General features: G+C 41.5%; 1 protein-coding gene across 19 annotated transcripts in view; it reads right to left on the bottom strand.

Moving 5' to 3' along the window:
* LOC134207896 (protein lap4) overlaps positions 1-17775 on the bottom strand; it is a 250176-nt gene that overhangs the window by 78841 nt on the left and 153560 nt on the right. For 10 of the 19 annotated variants that reach the window (XM_062683915.1, XM_062683917.1, XM_062683924.1 and 7 more), the window contains 6 exons: positions 7542-7738; positions 6888-7478; positions 6614-6797; positions 6089-6225; positions 5516-5896; positions 4402-4689 (listed from right to left, as the gene is read on the bottom strand). In XM_062683915.1, coding sequence (XP_062539899.1) covers positions 4402-4689; positions 5516-5896; positions 6089-6225; positions 6614-6797; positions 6888-7478; positions 7542-7738 — 1778 coding nt within the window. The remainder of the gene's footprint in view (positions 1-4401; positions 4690-5515; positions 5897-6088; positions 6226-6613; positions 6798-6887; positions 7479-7541; positions 7739-17775) is intronic. The other 9 variants (XM_062683920.1, XM_062683921.1, XM_062683922.1 and 6 more) reach the window with 8 other exon arrangements.

The raw sequence follows: 17775 nt of genomic DNA, 5'->3' as shown, positions 1-17775 counted from the left end.
TTTAAACTGTTTCCTCTTGCACTACATACATCAGTTTGCACACTGCATGCTGTTCATCTGTTCATGTTGGTCAAGTAGTGTAGGGTGACCATATGCAATTTTTCCAAAGGAGAACAATTTACCCGAAATGAGCGAAAAAGGAGGACATTTGGTTGAAAAAGGAGGACATTAAAAATATCAATCGATTTTTTGTTTTTAATATGATTAAGACTATTATATTTGTTATATTTTAGCACACTAAAGTTTATTAGAAGAAGTTTTTGTAAGTCGAGGTAAATACAACATCTTTTTCTATTTTATTAACACAACAAATTACTTTATCAACTCCAGATAGAACGTTTCTGATTCTCATTATAGTCTACATAAAGCACTTTCTAATTATAAACTACCAGTAGGGTGGCTCAAAACTTTTTCTAACTTTTTTGATGGGCCGCTCTTTTATTCGGTTCTATCTAGTGTCCTGATTTTCTGAACGAAATTTCAGCCAAATCAACGTTAAGGTGGTGCTAAACTCGTTGGAAGTTTATGTGCAAAAATGTATGCAGAAATACCCAAAAATAGTGTTTTGCAGTTGGACGACACAATTTACGATGAAGAACTATGATACTCATTCAGATCTTAAAGAATTCAATACAGAATGTTATGCTGAAAACCGCGAGAAGATTTTAGTATATTAGGCGTTAACTGTATGCCCACAAAGTTCTCAATTAAACAAATTCTAAACTGTTTAGATTTAGTCTAAAGAAGCTTAAAACTGTTCAGATTAGTTTTAGGTTACTATTTTATTCTAGGCAAGGCGGTTGCCCTTTGCCTCACATATTCATGAAGCATACCGTGCAATTCATTTAAAAAGCAATTTGATTGGTATTTACTCGTAAAAACTTGTGGGAAGCATTTGCATTCTTTTTCCTAATTGATTTCTCACAATTCCGATGCTTTTGATATTTTTGACACCTGTATTACTGTAACTCACGCATTTCGATTTCTATATTTACTTTTATTATATTCCAAAACTTGGAATTGAAGATATTTCAGAATTAAAACCAGAGACGCAAACGTGTGCAATGTTTTATTATGGGCCAAACACAATGCGTGCGTTTTGACAGTTTTCTCAGTGGTAACTCGTTTGGCGCTCACTCAGGAGACTAGTGTTTGAATCGTTTTCTGTTAAATTTTCTTTTCTTTTGGAAATGGCATATGAATGGTTTCAGTTTTATTACTGGCATTTTATCAGCCCTTGGCAGCCTCCAATGCAATGGTAATTTAAAGCACGTATTTAAAAGTTTTCATGCGGTATCGTTGCGTTTATGTTATAAACGAGCTGTTAAAATAATTCTCTATTGATATTTTTTTCAAAACGTAGATATATATCCCCACCATGAATTTTAAATTTAAGCTCTACATTAATGTAAGCTCATTGCATATGCAAGCCTGCATTTTAATTAGGAAGGTTTTGATTAGAAGCGTTGATAAGAGAAACGCGAATAGAATCAGCAGCCAATCGAGCAAGAGACATGTCAAGCAGCCAAAACTGTGGCGTGGCTCAACTACTGAAAACGCCTAAATTCGATATAATAACATTTATGCATGAACAAATTGTGAATGCATTTTCAATAATATATGCAAATCAATGATAGAATGTGAAATGCAATTGGTTTGTTCATTGGATTCTATTGTCATGGGAAGTGAACATATTGAATTGCGGTATGTGAAATTTTACCTGGATAAACCATTTCTTCCTTTTTATGTGTTGTTCTTTAATGAAGAAGATTGACTGCAGTGTTGACAGAGTTACATTTTCTATCCGCGTGTCTCTTATCAAGGCCTCTAGTTTTGATAACCTCTGACTTAATCGAAATTAATTTATTAGTGTTTTTTTTCCTGAAAGATGATTTCGGAACCTCGAATATGCAACAAAATAGCTCTAGCTCAGACCAGATTCGTACCTACGATTTCGCGAATGCAAGGCCTGAACCAAGACCTCGCTTCTAAAAACGCTTCGATATGCCATGTGCAAAAAATGTGTACAAAACATGTTTCAGATTTTCAATCACGCCGACAATATTGTCCCTAGCAACCCGTGCATTTGCCCAGGTGTAGTTCATTCTAGAATACATTCGTGTGCAAGCGCACATGTTTGAACCCGATGTTTGAACATGTACTCGTATTCAGATTGCTATGTGCAGGTTCGGACATAGCAAGCAAGGTTTGATTGGGTGCAAAAACTTACGAGAACATCTCACTCATGTTGCACCTCGAAGACTGAAGGTGAGTAATAAGAAGTGAGTAGTGAGAATTACATGAAGTATACAGCGAGCAGTGAGAAATAAGACAATAATGAGACGTGAGAAGCAGGAAGTGAATTGAGATTGAGAGATGAGAAAAAAATGTGAGAAGTGATAAGTGAAGAGTGAAAGGTGAGAAGTGAGAAACCAGAAGCTAAAAGTGAGAAATTCAAAGAGACAAGTAGTAGTGAGAATTACGCGAAGTGAAGTGATAAATGAAACATTAGTAAGATGCGAGAAGCAGGAAGTGAATTGAGAGATGAGAAAAAAAGTGACAAGTGTGAGTAAGTTAAGGATGACAGGTGAGAAGTGAGAGACCAGAAGAAGAAATTCAAAGTGAAAAATGAGTAGCGAGAAAAAAAAAAGTGAAAATATAAAGGGAGAAGTAAGAAGTGGGAGCTGAAAATGAGAAGTGAGATATTAGAACTGCAAAATGAGAAGTAAGAAATAAGAAGTGAGTAGTGAAAAGTGCGAGATGGGAATTGAAAAGTGAGTAGTGAGAAGTTTAAAGTGAGAAGTGAGTAATGAGTAGTGAGATGTGCAAAGTGAGAATAGAGAAGCGAGTAGGGAAAAGTGAGAGGTGAGAAGTGAGAAATGAGAAATAAAAAAGAGAAGTGTGGACCAAGGAGTGAGAAGTGTGGACCAAGGAAGAGAAGTGAGAAATAAGAATTGAGGTGTGACAAGTGAGATGTGGGTATTAAAAATTGAGAAATTCATCATTTTTCCTTCCAACTTTCTTCTTCCTTCTTTCTTTTCATTTTTTCCTTTTTCCTTCTTCTTTTTCTTACTTTTTCCTTCTTCATTTTCATTTTTCCTTCTTATTTCTTTCTTCTTCCTTCCTCTGTCATCCTTGTCCTTTCTTCCTTCTTTCTTTCTTCTTTCTGCTTCCTCCATCTTTCTTTCATTTCCTTACATCCTTCATCATTATTCTTTCTCTTTCCCTCTTCCTTCTTCCGTTTTCTTTCAACTATCACATCTCACTTCTCATTTCTCATTTCTCACTTTTCACTAAGCACTTCCCACTTGTTACTGCACGCATCTTATAACTCAGTACTCACATCCATTTCTTGGTAATCACTTCTCACTACTCTCTACTTACTTAGGACATCTTATTTCTCACTCTCAGTTTTCACTTTTCACTATTCACGTCGAACATCTCACTTCACTTAATAAGGAAACAAATTTTAACTATGGTCTAATGGTTTTCTGCCAAAGGTCCTTTTCGACCAAATGGAACTCGGACAAATGCTATGCTATGCAAAGTTTTTGATATCTTGAAAAAAAAAAATCTGTTCCCTATCTCGATACCTCCCTAACTCGATGGTCCCTTATCAATATTGAGTAAGGGAAAGTTCACTGTATTTATGCAAAATTTCTTTTCATGATGAAAAATTTGGTCCCGCGGAAAAATTTGCGAATACAAAACAAAATTTTACTGTAATTTTCGAGCTAAATTAGTTTTAAATGGTCTATTTTTTTAGTCTAAAATCATTAATTCAGTCTGGTTTTATCATATTTGAATTGCTTATTCTAAATACTACATACTTAACTTACAAACGGTAAACTGAAACCACACACCAAAGAGTTTATTAACCTTAATGCATGTAAAAACAGAAAAGGAGTAGGTGTCGGGTATGAACTATTTCAACAGTACTCCTATTTCTCGGTTTTACGATCTATTAGTTACAATACAAATGAAAGTAATGAAAACAGAAATAGGTTGAACTGCCAAAATTATTCGCCTACCCTAAAACCGGCAAAAAAAACATAATAGTGAAACGAAAACCGATAGAAGAAAAAGAAAATTAACACAAAGGCAGCAACATTTTTTTTGTACTTGCATACTATTACACAAATGAAGCTTTTAAGATTACATAATAATAGAAATGTGTGGCGACATAAAAGTATACAACTGCGAAGTAAAGTACTGATAAAGAGATTCGAAACTCAAAAGCCAACGAAACTTAGCAAGTGCCCTACTCAATTTCGGTGACTACCGGTGCAAAAATTATCAGCCGTACCCTCCCACGGTCCATAATGGGAAAAACGAAAGGGCGAAAGTGGGTTGTGCGTGTTTGTGAAATAAATGGGCAGTAATACAGTAAACGGTATTCACCTCACTGATTAGTGGTTCCAATAACCGATTGTCAGTAACCCTAGTCATTACCGTCTCAGTGAAGGTCGACTTTGTGATGGTCTCGGTGACGGTGCCGAGCTCGGTCGGCGCCGGCGGCAGCATCGGCATATCCGGCACGGCCTTCTGCACCGTGACCGTCACCGTGTCCTGACTGGGCACCCCGGACTTGTCCACCTGGACCACCTGGCGGCCGCCTCCCCCTGCGATGAAGTGCGACGGGATCATGGCCTGGAAATCGGCACTGGTCATCGGTCGGAGCGCTACCTGCTTGTTTGGCGGATGCGACGCGTTTTTTTTTCACATATGAATCGGTGTGGGCGGTGTTCCCGCATCCGAGATGCAATTCATGTGATGTTTGTGTTTTTTTTGTTGTTGGGGTGAGTGCGTGTTTGATTTTGTTGTTCGGTTTGTGAGGAAGGATTGCAGAGCACTCGCAGGTACACAGGATAGAGCCAATACCGGGACGCACAAACACACAAACAGGAACGGGAGTTGATTGCATTGTGGAGCGGGATGGAGCAGGATACATTCATAAACACGTGGCGATTAAAGGAAAATCATAAACACAATCATAAAACACAATGGAAGGGAAAAGAGAAAAAAGAAAAAAGGACACAATGAAATAATGTGTTAGGTCATTACAAAGGGGAGCCATTCGATGAAAAATATTGTGATTGAATATTAGTTACTGTTCTTTATATTTTTCTCGGAAAAATATGTAACCAATCGTTTTTTAATCAAATGGGAAAACATTTTGAAAAATGCTCAAAAAATAAAATGCATCAAAAGTACTTCAATCGAATGACTCCGCTCGATATTTTCGATCGTATGACTGCTACTACAATTATTATTACAAAATCTATCGTCGGGCAGTAATGGATTAATAAACACGATATCGAGTGTTATTGATATATCAGCAATGCATCGTGCAAAAAGGGTAGCAATCGTCGATTAGATACACAAATCCTAAACGCTTAAAAACACAACAAACTACTGATCAAAATGACGGGATTGCCTATCGGGCAATGCTAGACCATGCGGTCTGGAATTGCTCAATTTGGTCGCGCGGTCGGCAAACGAGTGTCACACTCACCTGTGAGTCCTGTTCACTGTTTGTCTTTGCTACGATACTATTGTTATTGCTTGTACCATTGGTTACGGGGGTTGCCGTGGGCGCCTTGGTGGATGGTGGTGATTGCTGATAAATGCTGTTGTTGTTGATACCATTGCTTGTGTTGGTGGTGGTATGAGTGCTACTACTACCGTTTGTGTTGCTGATCACGCTGTTGTTGTTGCTGTTGTGGCTGATGTTAGAACTACTACCATTGCCGTTATTTACAGACGTTTGCGGCGATAATACTTTGCGTGGGGCAGGTAAGGGAGGTTGCTGCGGTTGCGAAGAAGAGTTCATCAGCTGTTGCTGATCCACATTGGCCACTGGGGCTGGGACATGGGCTTGGGCGTGAATGTGCGGCTGTGATTGCGATAAATGTGATGATGAATAATGTGCAAATGAGTCTTGCTGTATTTGCTTTTGCGGTGGTGATGTTGTTGATGGGGAAAACGACGGCGATGATGATTGTTGGACAAACAGGGGTGAGTAGATGATGGGGATGCTATTGCTGACACAAATATGCTGTGAGACGTAATTTAAGTGTCCATTTACCTTGTGGGTCACCGTGCTTTGCTGCTGCACTTCGGGTTGGCTTGTTGCAGGATTTTGTTGAGATGGAACTCCATCCGCGGCGGTATGATGTACTTCAGCGGTAGAATCGTCGATTGAACGACGATAGCCGGTATAAGCTGAAAAAGAGATTATTATTTTTAATATTTTCAGTAAACATATTTTTATGGAGTCAAGAACTTGGGATATAGATACTCTGTAGTAGTGTGTAACGGTGTAAATCTGGTCATATCGTCAGGCTCAGCGCATTTAGACTGATGCCAGTTAAGTCTCAAATCAATTATGGTTCTGGCAGCGCGTTAATGAACTTTGCTTTAGGTGAAGTTTATGAAAGACAACTCTCGAACGAGTTTTAACTATTAGTCCAAAATTGGCAAATGAATTGGTCACACAATGAGCTTGGGGGGTGGCTATTTTTCATAGTTTCAAAAGTTTCTGCGTGAGCGTGGTTGAGAGGTGAGGACTTAATTCGCGTTATGTCGACTACATAAACAATGATTTACTTACCTGGCCGATTCGCCATGTACCCACTCGGGTTCAGGCTCTTCAGCATGGGACTCCTGGGGCTCGTTGGTGGCTCCAGCGGACCTTTCACCTCCCGTTGAACTACTAACCGCACGAACCGCTGATGGTCGGTCAACAGTTGCACCGCATAGTCATGGTGAGCATTGGTGATGTCCACTCCGTTGATCTATTCCGAATTAGAGATTATTCAATAGGTGATTAAAATCATTCACACTGCAGTTAAGTTTCAACGGCAGAGAATGGAAGACAAACTTACCGCTAGCACCCGGTCGCCCACCAGGATCTTTCCATCCTTGTGGGCCACTCCTCCCTCCGTTAATCGCGAAATATAAATCCCCTCCGAGCCGTCTTTGAATGGAGCGTGCCCCTTCCCGCCGGCTATACTGAACCCAAGCCCCTGTCCGATTTGGTCCCGGATGAGCGTCGTGTGCAGGATAACCTTGTGGGTAATTTCATTTCCGTTCAGCAAACCCACCGTCGTCGGCATCGGTGTACCGGCATTCCCGTTTGGCAACCCAACGGTGTTGTACGAGGAATGTAATGCATCGCCCCCGCCCCCTCCTCCTCCCCCTCCCGCTATGCCTTCCATGAGCGGCTGCTCAACAGCCACGGCAATCGGGGGAGGAATCGTTTTTTGCTGCTGCTGGTGCTGCTGTTGCAGCAGCGGTGCATGTTCGACAACGTTGATTTGAGCGACCGAACCACTCTCGTCGAACACCGGATGACCAATTAGGCGGGTCACCTCCCGGGATATGAATAGCACCAGCACCGAACCGCACGCTTTAAGCACCTCCACTGCATCATAATGATCTGCATCCTCCACCGAGACACCATTCACCTTAAGTACCTGTCGAAGATGGAGAAAGGATTGTGAGAAGCAATTGATAACATTGGAAGCAGGTCGACTTACCTTGTCGCCCACCTTCAGCCCGGCTAGGTCGGCCGGGCCACCCTCGGTGACGCGGGATATGAAAATGCCCTCGTCATCGCCTTTGAACGGCGTCGAGCCTTTGCCGCCCGCTATGCTCAGACCCAGCCCGGCGGATGTGCGTTCGATGTGAATCTCCAGCCGGTCCTCCTTGAGTTCCGTGAAGGCGTCCGTGGCATCTGCAAGCAAGGAAAAGGATGCAATTAAATTTCCGATGCACGAACAACGGTGAGACAAAGGAAATCAGGTCAAGTACATATAGGATAAACGTTCTCGAGACACGAACGTTCGTTTGCAGAAAGTAAGTTCCTGACCGTTGGTTTTCACGTTGTTTCTTATAGGTAGTTTGGGTTGTCGCGTCCAATTAAAAACAATACTTTCTGGAGCGAGACATTTCCCATCCCATCCCCTGAGACATTGTTCTATTTCAGACTGGTTAATTTCTGTATTCGCACTCTTTTCAGGTACACTGATAAAGCACAACTGTGAGGAGGTAAATGGTGGTGAAACTAGTTCTTGATGGATCTTCTCTGGCCGAGTAAGTAGTTGATAAATTAAATCAAAATGAAGGTATATTGTATGTATTGACTTGAACCAGCCTAAGTTTGTATATGCCCACGTTTTTCCAATATTATTCAACCCACACAGGAGATGCAATTTCGGTGAAAAGAAAAATATCGCATCGAATGCCAGACGCACCATGCACGAATGAAACGATACCCTTGGCACAGTGTTCCAATCCAATCATTTCAAATGACATTTGATTCGAAAAAAAACGTGTAGGTGGAAAAGCTATCTCTTTATTCGAATGCTTTTCTGCTCTATTAAAGTATAAAATGTTATAAAAAGTGAAATGAAAATTTATGTGCATTTTAACGAGAATACATTCTGTAATAAAATCAAGGTAGGTTCTACAGAACTATAGAATTTAGATTGACTTTTGAGAGAAATGCTGGAATTCCTAGAAGTCGTTCCTAACCGCAATGAAAACTATGTATGCAAAACATAAATTTAAATTCTATTTCAGTTTTTCTGTAATCATGAAGCACACATTTGTGACCCATGTGAATCGTCAAACTCGCGTGCGGAAGAAAGTTAAATATTTTGACTAAAACCGTTTATTATTGTTACTCGATAGCAGCTACTCCCCGAACCGATTGAAACGAAAACAAACCGCGCAAATATTTTCGACATTCGTCAACCTGTTGTGTGCGAAGCGTGATGCGTACGGGGTGGCGCGGTGGCATGGTTGGTGCGTTGTGCACCGAATCATAACGCGATTTGATAGCACGCCGCTCCACACTTAACTTGACGACGTCGTTGACGACGACGACAACGACGAAAATAGCGTCATTCAGTTGATTGTTTTGAAGAATTAGAGAGAGAAAAAGTAGCGAAGCTTGAATTGAAATCGCGAACAGCATCGAATGACAAACGATAATAAACAAGCGCTGTTTCGCATTAAGGGGCTGTCCACAAACCACGTAGACCGAAATTTCACATTTTCAAAACCCCCCCTCCCCCCTGGTAGACTTTCGTAGACTTTTTCAAAACCCCTCCCCCATCCCCTTGAAGTCTACGTAGACTTTTCCATATTTTACAAAATATCATATGTGATTGGACAATCAAAATCGGAATCAAATTTAATCCTCTGTCCACAGCTCCTGAAACCAAATCTCAAAGTTAATCAATTTAATTTCTGTTGAACTCTATTTCTCCAAGAGGTGTGCAGCACCGCTACCAATATTTTTGTATCGGCGCGCTACAGGTAAAAGTCTGTCACGCATCTGACCTATAATTCTCCCCGCCGGTTCAAGTTTGTAAAAAACCGAGGAATTTTCAGAATTTCGAAAAATTTCGTGTTGAAATTCCGAGAATGTCAATACTACATTCCAATAAGTTTTTCGTGGAATTTTTCGTAGAAGATCCCGATTAATAATCTTTTAAGCTTCCTGGTAATATTTCATAGAACTCTGCGTGAAAATTCCGATGCTTTTCTTGAAAATTCCATGCAATATCCCATTGAATAATCATCCGTGGAAATCGAAAGAATTTCCTTATGAATTCTAAAACTATTCCCGTTAATATTCCGAGTAAATTTCCGTGAAAATTTGGAATTATTTCCCGAGATAATTTTAAGTTTAAATGAACATTCCGGAATATTTCCCATGGAATTTTAAAATGGTTTCCTACATTCTTGCAGATTTGGAACAATTTCCTGAGGAAATTGAAAGAAAAAATTCAATAAAAAATGCCTATATTCCAAAGACTTTTCCGAATAATTTGTGGTGGAAATTATAGAGAATTTTCAGTTTTAATTTTGATGAATTTCTCGTAAAAAAATCGAATAATTTTTCATGAAAATACAAAAGCTTTTTTGCATTTTTTTTGTGGAAGCTCTAAGAGTTTTTGGTGAGAAATTCAAATAATTTCTCGTGGAAATTTTCAATAGTTTCTTTAGAAATTCCGAAGATTTTCTATTGATTAGTCCAAAGAATTAGCATTAGTACTTCCGAAGAAATTGCCGTGAAATATACGAAGAATTTCCGAAATTAGGAAAAAATTCCTGGGAACTTCCCAGAAAATCTCCAGTGAAGGGTTTCTCGCGGAAATTTCGGGGAATTCCTCGTTGAAGTGCGACATAATTATTTTTGTTAAAATTCTAAAGAATCACTCTAAAGAAGTTTCCGACGAAAATAAAAAGATATTCTAGTAGAATCTGCAATAAAAACCAAGTGGAAAATTTGAAATTTTTTCAAAAGTTTTTATAGAATACTTCGGAGAATTTTCCTGCTTAACACAGGACTATTACATAGCTCAGACTATTACATCAGTGAAACTTATTAGATTTTTCTAGAGAAATTCAAGAGATTATTTCGATAAGGTCTCGCATAAAAAATCTGGAACGATCCTTAAAAAAATCAAACAATAGTGAACCTTGCACATAGCTGCTTTATAAATTGTTTTTCAAAAAAAGTCTACGTACACTTTTTGTAAACCCCCCCGTCCCCCTTCGTGGACTAACGTAGACTTTTTCGAAACCCCTCCCTCCCCCTCAAGAGTCTACGTGGTTTATGGACAGCCCCTAACATGATGAGCAGCGACCCTGCCTAGCGTGACTGATTGTGACATTCCGATAACGGAATTTCTCGGAGGACAGACAATATTTGGCATTCTCGGGGCGTACGAAGAACAGCCAACAGAGACCATCGAGTTAAGACATAGCTTAGTAATGTCCTATTCATTCAATCATGTCTCGATGGGGAATTAAATTTTATAACGTGTTTATGCTGAGTTAGCTCAGTCGTTATCGACGAGTCACCTCCCCTAGGAATCAGGTGTATGAGAAAATAAGCCATAAATAGCATGTTTTCTTGTGATACGCAAGCCGATTGGTAACATTTTCCACAGAGAACATTTTCTACTCTTTCACTCTATGCTGTTAAATCACTTCACAATTTCATTAAAAAAAACATATGCGGTTGAAATTTCAAATAATGGGCTAATTGTAGTGTCACACCTTAGGTCCAAATTAATTCGATCCAGATGGATTTATTCATAACTCACTTTGATTGACAATGCAAAGTTCGAAGTTCCTTATTAAAAAAAAAAGGTGAATATTTCAAGGCTTTCAGAAGATCCAGAAAGATTCAAATGCATTTCAAGCGAAAGATATTGCAACTACGATAAAAAGGCGAACATTTACAACACGATTTGATAAGCTGATATGTGAGTATCGATTGATTGGGAAAGCTGATTAGTAAATAAAAGGTCTTCGCCTGGTCGCTCACCATCAGGAACAGTCCAGAGGTAGAACTGGATGGGCTGCGAAGTTGGTGAACATCCAACCATAAGTTCGGCCACGACTCAATCCGTCTATTAAGCAATCGAGAACGGGGGCGATACCGAAGATTATCGCAAAACTAGCTAACCCTACTTCATTCGAGATGTAGCGTCGCAAGCGGCGCGGCGTGAACTAGGTGGCGAAGGGATGAATCAATATGAAAATCGGCTATATCAAATCGAATCCTGTCTACAACGCGTAAAAAAAAGTTGAGCACGAGCTAAGGCGAAGGCCTCAGAGGGGGCTTGTAAAGCGTTTGAGTCGCTTAGAAGATCGGTACGCCGCAGACCGGCAGCAACTAAAAAACGCACAAATGCATTAAAAAGGCAATTTGAAGAGAGCCTCTGGCAATATGAAGGCCTACAACAGACGAAACGACAGCATGAGCAAGGTGCAACCGCCTGCAAAGTTTAGAAAAGCAGAAAGAGCAGATGCTTACCATACAACTGGGATCTATTCGGTCACTTTCATTGGGAGCAAGGACGAGTGTGCTTCAAAGAACCAAATCGTTGGGCGATTCATTCGATGCACTGTGCCACGAAACTCTGTCTTTCTTGATTAACAGCAAGGAACTCCGTTTAAAGGTCTTTAACCTCGAAATCTGCTGCATTTAAAAAGTTGTGGCACGTTAAATGCTGGGTAAAGCGTACCATTGGTACTTCGCGTACCTGAAGGAATAAAATAGACAAAACCTCGCGGTCCTTAGCCTCTTACCCAGCAACTCCTATCCCTACCTCCCCGTGGTGCTGGCCGGGATACGAGCAACCTTAGGGAAGATCGGTTAACCAACCCCGTTGGGAACGATGGTCGTATGCTGACAGGGAAGGGGGGTTTGCTCCTCTCCGGAGGTGCAAATCTTACTGAGCGTCTGTTCTCCATGTCAGGATCGGCTCACAACAGCGTCTGTTCTCCATGTTAGGGGCAGCTTATCATCGTCCGAGTACCAGCCAGGGAGGGACTCTTAGTGAAACTGTGCACCATGGTCCACCGGGAATAAGGAGGACTGGTCCTCCGGAAATTTAGGGGGTTTGGTGTCAGGCCCTGCAAGCCAGCCTTTAAAAAACATACGCAACGAACAATCTACAAGAGAGTACGGACCGGAACCATCGGCGAAGACCACTGCAACGAAAAGGGACTAGCTGTTGGAAACTCGGTTCGTGGACCTGAAAATCTCTCAACTTCATCGGGAGCACACGCATACTCACCGATGTGCTCAAGGACCGTGTATTCGGCATAGTAGCGCTGCAAGAGGTTTGTTGTAAGGGATCAATGGGGCGAACGTTTAGAGATAATCATACCATCTACCAGAGCTGCGGCAACACACACGAGCTGGGAAGAGCTTTCACAATAATGGGCGATATGCAAAGGCGCGTGATCGGGTGGTGGCTGATCATTGAAAGAATGTGCAGGTTGAGGATCAAAAGCCGGATCCTCAACTTCAGCAAAACCAGCGTCCAAAGCCCACACTCCGGAAACACTGATGATGATAAGGACGCATTCTACGCGTTTAGACCGACTATTGAGAAGTTCAGCGCTCACCGGCTGACGAACGAAAACGGCCTACGATTAATTGATTTCGCCGCCTTCAAGAATATGGCCATTGGCAGCACCAACTTCCAACACAGCCTTCCGTATCAGTACACCTGGAGATCACCACTGCAGACAGAATCACAAATCGACCACTGTTCGCGCCAACGCGAAACAGTTTGTTTGAGACCCTTCTCCCCTTTCTACCATCATCGAGCCACCGCGATAATATCGGCTCCGGTACCAGCCTAATGACTACTCTTTCCCTCCACACACCACATCGTTTGTGTTTGGTTTTCTCTTACCTTTGTGAACATGATCGAACATGCACCCAAGAAGCCGACAATCTAGCCAACGACAACGAGTGATAAGCCACGCCCAGTTAGCCATCATTCTCAAAACCAGCACACGCAACCCAGTCATCTGCCAACTATTTAAGAAGTGTCAATCAAAAAATTCATTCATTCAGTTTTCATACATTATACAGTCCACACCAAGAAGAAAATATAGCAGCTTCAGTGCAAACGAACTCGCCTTTCAATCCACCGGAGGAAGCCACAAAAGCCTTTATGAAGGCTTGAGTTAATTAAATCATAATTTTCCGTCGAGCTACCGGTCGTGCCCCGCCGTTCCTTCAACCGAAGGTTCTGGCCATCATCCCGGTAATCTTCATCCGAAAGGATTCGCTGCCCAGCCCAGTTGGTGCCCAAACAACCACGTTCTGATTGATGGACGGCACTTCTCCGACATTATCGACGTCAGGACATATCGTGGCGCTAACATCGACTCTGACCACTATCTGGTGATGGTTAAACTGCGCCCAAAACTATCCATCATCAACAGTGTTTGGTACCAACGACCGCCGCGGTACGCCCTAGAGCGACTGAAGCTACCTGATGTCGCCACTGCATACGCGCAGCATCTCGAGGCAGCGTTGCCGGAAGAGGGTGAGCTCGATGGGGCCCCTCTTGAGGACTGCTGGAGTACAGTTAAAGCAGCCATTAACGACGCAGCGGAGAACAACGTCGGGTATATGGGTCGAAGTCGACGGAACGATTGGTTCGACGAAGAGTGCAGACAGATTCTGGAGGAGAAGGACGCAGCGCGGGCGGGCGCGCTGCAGCAAGGTACCCGGCAGAACGTGGAACGTTATAGACGGAAGCGGAGACAGCAGACCCGCCTTTTTCAGGAGAAGAAACGCCGCCTGGAAGAAGCGGAGTGCGAGGAGATGTTCTATCAGAAGCTCAACGCATCCCGCAAAGGCTTCGTGCCGCGACCCGAAATGTGCCGGGATAAGGATGGGAGCATCTTGACGGACGAACGTGTGGTGATCGAAAGGTGGAAGCAGCACTACGAGGAACATCTGAATGGCGCTGAGAGTACAGGCAGTGAAAGTCAAGGCAGCGGAGGAGATGACTACGTCAGTTCAGCGGACGATGGAAGCCAACCAGCCCCCACCTTGAGGGAAGTTAAGGATGCCATCCAACAGCTAAAGACCAATAAAGCAGCTGGTAAGGATGGTAAAAAAAATGGATAGTAAGGATGGTGAAAAAGTTTTTGGAGCTTCATAAACTCGAAAAGAAAAAGCTCTTCCATGCCGTCGCACGTTTTTCTGGACGGTTCTGAATCGATGTCAAGAGTCTTGTGCGATGTTTGCCAAACATTTCGCATCAGTTTTTTCTTCTCACATCACGTCCCAAACGGAAGCTATTGCGTCAGCTTCTAGCTTACCTGCTGACGCTGTTCATATGGACATATTTGCAATTTCTGCGGACATGATCATCGCCTGGACCAGACGGTGTCCCGACCTTTATTTTCAATAAACCGTTCGAGCAAAAGATGTTTTCCACAGTTTGGAAGCAATCATCCATGTTTCCTGTGCACAAGAAAGGAGATAAGCGAATCGTAAGGAACTATAGAGGAATTACCAGTCTCTCCGCAGGATCGAAGCTCTTCGAAGTAATAGTAACCAATGACATGCTAAGTGCCACAAAGAGCTATATATCATCCAATCAACACGGATTTATGACCGGTCGTTCCGTTTCAACTACGTAACGATGTTACCCCGAGTAGCACGCATGTTGTACATCAGTTTCTGTAACTCATATTCGACCAAATAAGGTTGCATATGAGTTGCTGCAACTGAATCAGTCTAAATTGTGCTGCTAGGGTACATTGCTGCTAAGGTCGAAATGTGTGCTAGTCTACGTTGATGATCCGAAAATTTACTTGGTTGTCAAGATAATAGAAGATTGTTGCCGACTACAAGGGCTATTGAATACCTTTGCTGAATGGTGTAAACTGAACCAACTTGTAGTTAGCGTTGACAAATGCGTGGAAAATACGTTTCATAGACTGAGAACTCCTATCACGTTCGAATATAGCATTGACGGAAATGCCCTCGAGCGCGTCGATCAGGTCACCGATTTGGGCGTTCTTCTGGACGTAGGACTAACATTCAATCAGTACATTTCTTCCGTTATATCCAAAGCTTCACGTCATTTGGGATTCACCACGAAAGTGTCCCGTGATTTCACAGACCCTCATTGCCTCAAAGCACTTTAATGTGCACTGGTACGACCAATACTGACCAACTCAGCTGTTGTGTGGACTCCTTACCATCTATTGTGGATTGCCAGAATTGAAAGCGTTCAACGAAGATTCATCCGCGTTGCGCTAAGAGATCTACTATGGAGAGATATTTGCTAAATCTTCCTCGTACGTAGAGCGTTGTCGGCTTCTGGGACTTGATACGCTGCTTCGACGCCGAAAGTGCACCTGTAGAACGTGCGTATAACTCCGGTTGTTACCTCAGCAACCGGAATCGTCCCGAAATCTCTTCTGAGATCCGTAGGAGAGCTGGAACTATCTCATAACCTCCATAGCATCCAAAAGACAGTGGTTCTTGGAATTGCAGTTTTGTAAGAAGGTTCCTGAACCACCATAACTAATACATCCGGTGCAAACGTTTATTATAGGATTTTAAGTCAACCGGCGAATGAGATCCACAGAGCCTAATTCCCTTTGGCCTTCAGATTGCCGGAGTAGGTGAAAATTCTCAGCACGCTTGCTGAGGAAGTGCCAAAACTCTATAATAAATATATTAAAGAATCCGTTGAGAGAATAAACATTTTGGCATCTATCCTCTCCAACAATTTCTAACTTCAGAGATTTGCCAGCCAAGGGCTGCAAATTCTTTTTTATCTTTCTTATCTCTTAAACTGCTGCAAATCACTTTAATAAAAATAATAATGAAAATAACCTTCATGCTCTTTATTACTTGTTACCTATCTCTATTTTTTCCACGAGCTATTTTCAGTTCATGAGACTTATTCTATCTCGACCAGTGATGTATTATTGATATGAATATTTCTACTATTGCTACACGTGAATCGGCGTGGCAATTTTTTGTAACGTTCATATTTTTTTCAATTTTTTTTCATTTTTTTCAATTTTTACGAGATGCTGCCGAGTTTTCACGGAAAATTCTTCAGAGTTTCCGCTGAAAACTGTTCGAAAATTCTATAGGAAATTAAATGAAATTTGTGTGTTTTTTTAAGTTCTACACGGAGAAAAATGTGTTAGAATTAACCATACGAATTCTGCAACAATAACAATATTTATTGTTGATACATCCACAAATAGGGTTGAATCAACCATACGGCCCATACGCGATTCGTAGTTCACTGGTTTGTTTCTTGAATTACACCTACAGTAGAGTTTCCATCCCGGGACATCCCGGGACGAAAAATCCCGGGATTTCCCGATTCCCGGGATATTACTTTTGAAATCCCGAAAATCCCGGGATACCCGGGACAAAAAATCATTTTTTACTTCTGGCTTACTTATAGTGTGTATGCTCACACCGAGGGGAACTCCCTCACAAAGAAAACATAAGACTAGAGTTTTCTTCACCCTATGGCGGTCTACTGGTTGATACTTCTGCCAGCAACTGCAGCTCTCTTATATTTAAACAACAAGTATCTACAATATATCGCTAGCTAACAATATTCATTGATATTCCAAAAGAGCAGATACATCTAACTGGTGTATAGTTCCTGCTTATCGTCCGTCTTTAAAGATGAGTCGCACACTATTTGGAGCATAAAAAAGGACGCAAAAATAAAAGTTTTAATTTTAAATCTAAATTGATTTAATTCATTGATTGATGTGAAAATAGTTTTAATAAATCAAATAAAGTTTATATTTGCTTTTCTATTTTATTTTATTTTGCGATTCTATTTTACGCGTAATTTAATTATCATTTGTGCACGCCTCGTTAATCTTCTCGGCCCTCCTAACACCGAGCTAGTCATTCTGAGCTCTTCGTCCCCTATGTTTATGTTCTGGTCCGAGTTCCTTCAGGACTTCTGCTGACCAGCTTCTGAATGTTTTGGACTAAAGCTCTTCTTAGACTTTTGCAGACCTGTCCCGATAAATTCGATACGACGCTACCCATGATTAACATGATCCCACGGCGTCACGCGACTTATACAACCGATTCATGGATCCCGTACTGCGATTACACTAAGTTGTAGATCTGAAACCTTATGGTCCCAGTACGATTACACTGCGCATCTTCCGTATACAGCGAGGTGTCTGACACTACCTAGTTTTGCCACAGAAAATACCCTGCTTGAATGAAAACTTAGAAATGGTCTAAATCGAATATATAATACAAACAATCAAGCCTACTTCGACGGACAGCGAACGCGTCTTTTCGAACTCGGCGAACATTTGTTCCAGAAACCCTACTTTCCGATACAAACGCAAATACTATTTGCTTTTTGAAGTCAAACCAAGGATTGATTTAAATTGAAATTGAATTTAGTTTTAATTTGAATT

The sequence above is a fragment of the Armigeres subalbatus genome, chromosome 1 (genome assembly GCF_024139115.2).
Source record: "Armigeres subalbatus isolate Guangzhou_Male chromosome 1, GZ_Asu_2, whole genome shotgun sequence".
Taxonomy (NCBI): Eukaryota; Metazoa; Arthropoda; class Insecta; order Diptera; family Culicidae; genus Armigeres; species Armigeres subalbatus.
This window is presented reverse-complemented; position numbering and strand designations above follow the sequence as displayed.